The 6,263-nt window shown below is 39.0% G+C and overlaps 2 protein-coding genes across 3 annotated transcripts in view; one reads left to right on the plus strand and one right to left on the minus strand.

Moving 5' to 3' along the window:
• Positions 1 to 1,207, plus strand: part of LOC104266382 — a 6,491-nt gene extending 5,284 nt beyond the window's left edge. The window contains exons 2-4 of one of the 2 annotated variants that reach the window (XM_026837738.1): positions 34 to 166; positions 426 to 688; positions 939 to 1,207. In XM_026837738.1, the coding sequence (XP_026693539.1) occupies positions 34 to 166; positions 426 to 688; positions 939 to 986 (444 nt within the window). In that variant the 3' untranslated portion in view covers positions 987 to 1,207. The remainder of the gene's footprint in view (positions 1 to 33; positions 167 to 425; positions 689 to 938) is intronic. The other variant, XM_009862407.3, reaches the window with a different exon arrangement.
• A 685-nt stretch (positions 1,208 to 1,892) lies between these two features.
• The window catches only part of LOC778561 (histone acetyltransferase p300), a gene marked incomplete in the record, with an annotated part of 23,726 nt that continues 19,355 nt past the window's right edge, over positions 1,893 to 6,263 (minus strand). Inside the window, 5 exon segments of the mRNA XM_018814907.2 lie at positions 1,893 to 3,290; positions 3,456 to 3,569; positions 3,958 to 4,095; positions 5,262 to 5,384; positions 5,908 to 6,263. Of these exon segments, the coding sequence (XP_018670452.1) occupies positions 2,748 to 3,290; positions 3,456 to 3,569; positions 3,958 to 4,095; positions 5,262 to 5,384; positions 5,908 to 6,263 (1,274 nt within the window).

Consider the following 6,263-nt stretch of genomic DNA (forward strand, 5'->3'; position numbering starts at 1 on the left):
TAAATGATTTAATGCGTTCATGTTTTACCGTAGCATCATTTTGAACCAAACCAATTCAAAACAAATGAAGACGGAGCGCGTAAGTTAAAGCGAGATGCAGTTCCTACAAAGTTTCATCATAATTCAAACTGTGAAGAATTAGTTAAAAGAACACCTCGTGCAAAAGGTTAATGTAATGCATCTAAATTTAGTTGTTGAAACGTGTGCTATTTAGTAATTACATACTGTATATTAATTTAAATCTGCTGCATTTAAAAAGTAAATGTAACAGTATATGATGTTGCGGCCAAGTAGGCTATGTTTTAAACATATTTGCAAGGAGTCTACCGGCATTTTTGTTCTAGTGATTAAGGGCCTTTAAGATCACAAAAACGTCGGAAATTTCCTTTTTACAAACTTATATAATTAATACTGTTTTTATGCAGTGCTTAGTAATGCAATGTCACTCCTAAAGAAAGAGAAAATAAAAGAAGAAATAGAAAAAGACAAACAGGATGAAATACAAGAAAGACGCGTTGTAACAGTTAACAAATCAAGGAAAAGAAGATCAAAACGTCAAATCATAAAACAAGATAAGAAAAAGAAACAAATTAATTTCTTGGATTTTGATTTCGAGGGATATGAAGTGAGCGTTCAATGCACAAGATGTGATTGTTTGCAGAAGGAAGTGGATTACTTGCAACACCAGGTAAAGATAAATTATACACAAAGTTACATACATGGTAACTTGGGAAAAGCATTTTAAAACATAACATCCATTTTATAATGACTGTCTTTGCCCCACCACGCAAGGATAAATTAGTTATATACGCGGTAACTCGTAAGCGGGCGTAAAGTGTATGAAACACAACACCTTTTTTCGCAAGGATACGCAAGTTCTATTTATTTATACATACACTTGCAAGTGTTGCTACCCTTTATTACACTAACTTTTATTGCTTATTATTTCCAGTTATTTGGCATGCAACAGCGTGTGGGTGAATTAGAACAAGAACTTTCAAAAAAACCAAGAAAACAACTGCTGGCGATAAAGTGACGTAAAGTACAATATGTGGTCACATCATGAGTTTATAGAGATATGTGTTTACAAACAATTATGTATTTGAATATTCTGTTCATCTCTGATCAGAACACTGCCATATATTCCACCCCTTGTTTTACTTGTTGTTGTCATTAATGTTGAATAAAGTTTTATATTATTTTTAAAGTTGTATAAATACTACTCAACAAGTTATGTATCGAGGTAGCAAACTTAAATAGGTGGATTAATGGGGCGTTCCTAGGTCCGTGGCATTACCCTTTGTAGGACCTCAATGTTAGGGTAATGAGCCAACTCTGGCCTAAATCCAGGTCCCATGGCATGCCTCACTGTAGGACCTCAACCATATAGAATGTGCATATACTATGTTGGGGTAATGGGCCAACTCTGGCCTAAATCCCAGGTTCCATAGTGTTACCCACTGTAGGGCCTAAATCCCAGGTCCTCGACAAGGACCTCACCCATATAGAATAGTACATGCCTCACTGTAGGACCTCAACCATATAGAATGTGCATATACTATGTTGGGGTAATGGGCCAACTCTGGTCTAAATCCCAGGTCCCATAGCATGTCCACTGTAGAACCCCACAAAACATAAATGGCGAACTTTAATATTCAGATCGGACAAGATAACTTCTAAAAACAGTCATTTAAGCAATACTGATATATACCATACACAAATAACCCAAACAACAACTGCTAGATTAGCAATACACACGTCTAAATACAATCGAAATTCTGACGGTTAGCATACACTAAGTTTTAAGACTTTAACAAAATATTAAACCATTTAATTGAGTATTAACTGACTTGGTAAGTTTCATTACCAAAAAATAACACAATAAATTTTGAAGGCCCTTGCCAATTTAATGTACACTTTATTTCAGGCATTTAATATAATCTTAAAAAGAAATAATACGAAAAAAGTTTAGAAAGTGTTGCACGATTTCATTTTACGCAAGTTACGAACTGGCTACATGAAGAGGAGCCAGCAAATTGCGCAACACACCACTGACTTAGATTGGTGACTGCATTAAAATAAGCGTTTTTGTCAACCAAGAAAAAATATGAATATCTGGTAAAAACGAAGTGGGGCAGTGTAACAACTCGGCTGCCTTTTGTATATTGCTTATTATGTTGGGATACAAGCACCTCTAGCCAGGGTGCCAATAAATAGAGTTGAAAGTACCAATGTTTCCGAGTGTTAATCCATGTTCGAGTACAATGGGTTGATTAAAAGCAAAGTGTAACACAGTATCACATCCGACCTGGCGTGCAATTGGGAGCCACTGTACAAAAATAAATAACCGCAGAAAATGATCGGCATCATTTTCAATAACAGTCACTTGAAGGACGTCATGCCACGACAGGGGATCCCTTGTTTGTTCATCCTCACTGCTAGCGAGGCAAGCAACAGTTTTCGGCGAAAATAAAAATCCAACAATTATAGAATAGAAATGCTCTGAAATGTTCCAAAAGCAACAACAGTATTCTGCTATTTATACAAAGAAAAACATGGCGCCATTTTATAAACTCGCAGGCCGATTCGTAAGATGCATAAAAAATAAAACAAAACTTTTTCATAAATGAATGAACATCATGGCTTAGAAAAACAGGAGTTGCTCTGACGTTCGATAGAAAAACCTGCATAAATTAGAAGAAAGAAGAAAAAATAAGTGGCCAGCAACACTAGATATCAAGTATTGCTTATTCATTATTCGTAACAAACTTCTCCAACCCATCACTGCTTGCCATCATGTCTTGCCCTGATGAAAGCTGGTTGCTGCCATCAGCAAACACCATATTATGACCCATCGTGTTGTTCATGCCACCCATAGTCCTAGTGAAGCCAGACATCATAGGCTGGTTGTTGTTGAAGTGTTGTTCCATAGGTGCACCTCCCATGGTTCCGTGCATCATACCAGCAGGTTGGTTCACCATTTGCACCTGGCCTGAAAGAGGGGTTGTCCTTGTATTACCCGTGGCATGTGGCGACATCTGTGGCAACCTGCCCTGTGGCATGGGTTGTGAGGGAGGCCGCGACGGCGGCACGTTCTGGTGCACGATGCCACTCTGCATGCCCTGCATGTTCATCTGCTGGTGTTGGTTTGCCACATTTTGTTGCATCATAACTTGGTGAGGTTGACCGCCCTGTTGTCCCATCATGGTAGGTTGGTTTAAACTGTTCATACTCTGTGGCATCTGTGTTTGCATTATCTGCCCCATGTTATTCTGCATTCGCATTCCCATCTAATAAACAACAAGTTATTTAAAACCCGTCAATTATTAATTACACAATTGAAAAACAACACAAAAAAGGCATGAAAATATGAAACAGAAGCGTGGTATAACGACTCGCTGCCCCAACCACGCGAAGATAAATAAGTTACATTAATTTTCTTTTCTTCAACTTACATTCTGGCTTCTAACTATCCTCTGTTGTTGTTGCTGTTGTTGTTGTTGTTGTAACCTTATTTGCATGGCAGTTGTTGTGTTGGCACCCGGCACCATGCGTTGGTTCGCAACAGCCTGTGATATAACAAGGTTACGAACAAAATCAAGTTACTATGTGTTTAAAGCAACAAGATGACATGTAATCTTGTGGGACAACGGCAGTCGTTATAACACCGGTGTTCATACACCTTGTGCTTCTGAGTTACCATGTGTGTAATTTTGTGATTCCTTTGTTTTTATGTATGGCTGAAAATTTAGACAACCCATAAGTGATCACTGGGTTGAAGCAATTGCCATTAAGTATCTTGTACAAGTGCAAACAGGTCCACAATAGTAGTTGCATTAGGCCTTGACCCTGTAACCCTTTCGGCTAGGGACAAGTGCGCTAATCACTGTGCCACGGCACCCATTTATACCAGGAGTTTAAAAACACAATTCATCGAACACAATCGGTTATTCCCACCTGTGAATACGGGGGCGCTGGTTGTTGGAATTGTTGTGGTTGGCCTTGATGTTGTTGTTGTTGTTGCTGTTGTTGTTGTTGTTGTAACCACCGTTGTCGTTGTTGCATATGTTGCACGTTGTTCATTTGACCTTGGATCTGCTGGGAATAATAGTCATTGTTATTCCATGTTGTTGCCACAATAGTAAAATGAGTAGGGCTGTGGAAAAGTTAACGGTTAACCGGTTAACCGAACCTATTCGGTTAACCGCTAACGAAAAGTTCGAGTCGTTAACCGAACCATGACGTCGTAGGGCATAAACGTATATCAAAATCTGTCATATTTACACGAAAGGCACGTGTTCGTGTTCGTTGATTGTTGTTTTGCAATAAGACAGGGTGCGCAGGGACGCTGTTGCTTTGATCGTGCCCTACAACGGCGATTACGCCATCAATCTTGATTGTTAATACCGCAGGCTAACTAGTTTTGCAACATTATATTGGTGTAATACACAACTTAAATGTTTTCCTCAGTCAAGCAGCGTGTTTATTACGAAAAAGCAGGCATTCAAACGTGGATTCAAGCATCATAATAGCGATTGTTTGACCTGGCAATTGATTACGACATAATAGCAATTCACACGTTAATAACTGCGTCATAATTGCAATTCACACGTTGATTATTTAGAGGGCAGGTGTTTTAAAACAGGTTTGAATACGAATAAGAAAGCATTACTTTGACCTTAAGAACGTTTGCCCGTGTATTGCAAGCATAGTCCATACGTTCGTCGTAAAGTTGCCTTTAAATTCGCGAAAGAAAAGCGATAAACAAGACGCTTTTATTAGGATTACACTTGTATCGGTTAACCGGTTAACCGGTTAAATCTGAACGGTTAACGGTTAAACAAAAATTGGGAAAATCCACAGCCCTAAAAATGAGATTATATTTTAAAATATTCACTTGAATATGATTTGTAAACTTTGACTGTTGAAAAACAGTCAACAAAAAGTGCCTAAAACACTTTTGGATGAAACATAATGTCATTTATTTACATTTATTTGGATAAAGAAACGTGGTAGCTACATCATTTATAGACAATGTCAAACCAGCACGAAGTTAAACCTTTTGGTCCATTACCCCAACATTGTATATGCACCCTATTCTATATGGGTGAGGTCCTACAGTGAGGCATGCCATGGGACCTGGTATTTAGGCCAGAGTTGACCCATAACCCCAACATTGTATATGCACATTCTATTCTATATGGGTGATGTTCTACAGTAAAGCAAGTTTACGCCATAGTTGGACAATTCCGAACACAAACCTGTGGCATTTGTTGAAGGTTCATGTTCCCAGTTTGTTGATTCATGTTCGGCATCCGGATGTTTTGTCCCATCGGTGCGTTCGTGTGGACGATGTTTTGACCCATATTCCCCCCAACTCCACCCTGTGTAATGTTAACTGGTTAAACTAAAACTGTGGAACATGAAATAAACAGTTAAACAAGTATGTTACTGTTACTTTTTAGCCAACAGTTAAACCAAAACATTGAAAAACTTTATGCGAGTTAAAAGTGTATAATGAAGTAAATTTATCATTTTTACCAACAATACTTTTATCCATGAATGCGGTTTTATACAAACACCCATGATAAAGTATACTAGTATAACGATTTGTTCAATGCAGACTTAAATGATCTGGTGCTACGAAAACGTAACCAACAGAAATCACATGAGTACTACTAGTGGTTGGACTTGATTTTTGTTGGTTACGTTTTCGTAGCACCAGATCATTACTGTATTTCACTATACTAGAATCGTTCAACTATTTGTACATCAGATCAGGGTCAGATTTGCGGAATTTATTACAAGTTTTGCAGACTTTCAAAGGCAGGATTTAGGCCAGAAATTGCCCATCACCCCAAAGGTAGTATATATAACACACATATAAACATGCATGGCTAACATTACCTGCTGTACAGTAAGTACATTCTGGTGGGGTTGGTGTCGGTTTTGACGAGTTTGTTGAATCACTCTCGCAGCAAGTTCCGGGTTCTTCGTTATTAATTTCCGAAGTTTGTCGGAATTCCCCGGTTTCATAACTGGCATGCTGGGACCGGGACTTACCCCACGGGGAATCCCGATATTCTGCTGGTTGGTAGAAGCTACGTTTGCCATGTTCGCCATGGATGGTTGACGCAAGTTAAAGTTGTTAGTGGCTTGCGGTTGGCCGCCCCACTGCCCCTGCATGGTGTTAGGGTTCATCATTGGGCGTTGGGTCATCGTTTGACCCACTGCGCGAGGGAAACCCCCTTGCACAGGGGCAG

The sequence above is a fragment of the Ciona intestinalis genome, chromosome 14 (genome assembly GCF_000224145.3).
Source record: "Ciona intestinalis chromosome 14, KH, whole genome shotgun sequence".
Lineage (NCBI taxonomy): Eukaryota > Metazoa > Chordata > Ascidiacea > Phlebobranchia > Cionidae > Ciona > Ciona intestinalis.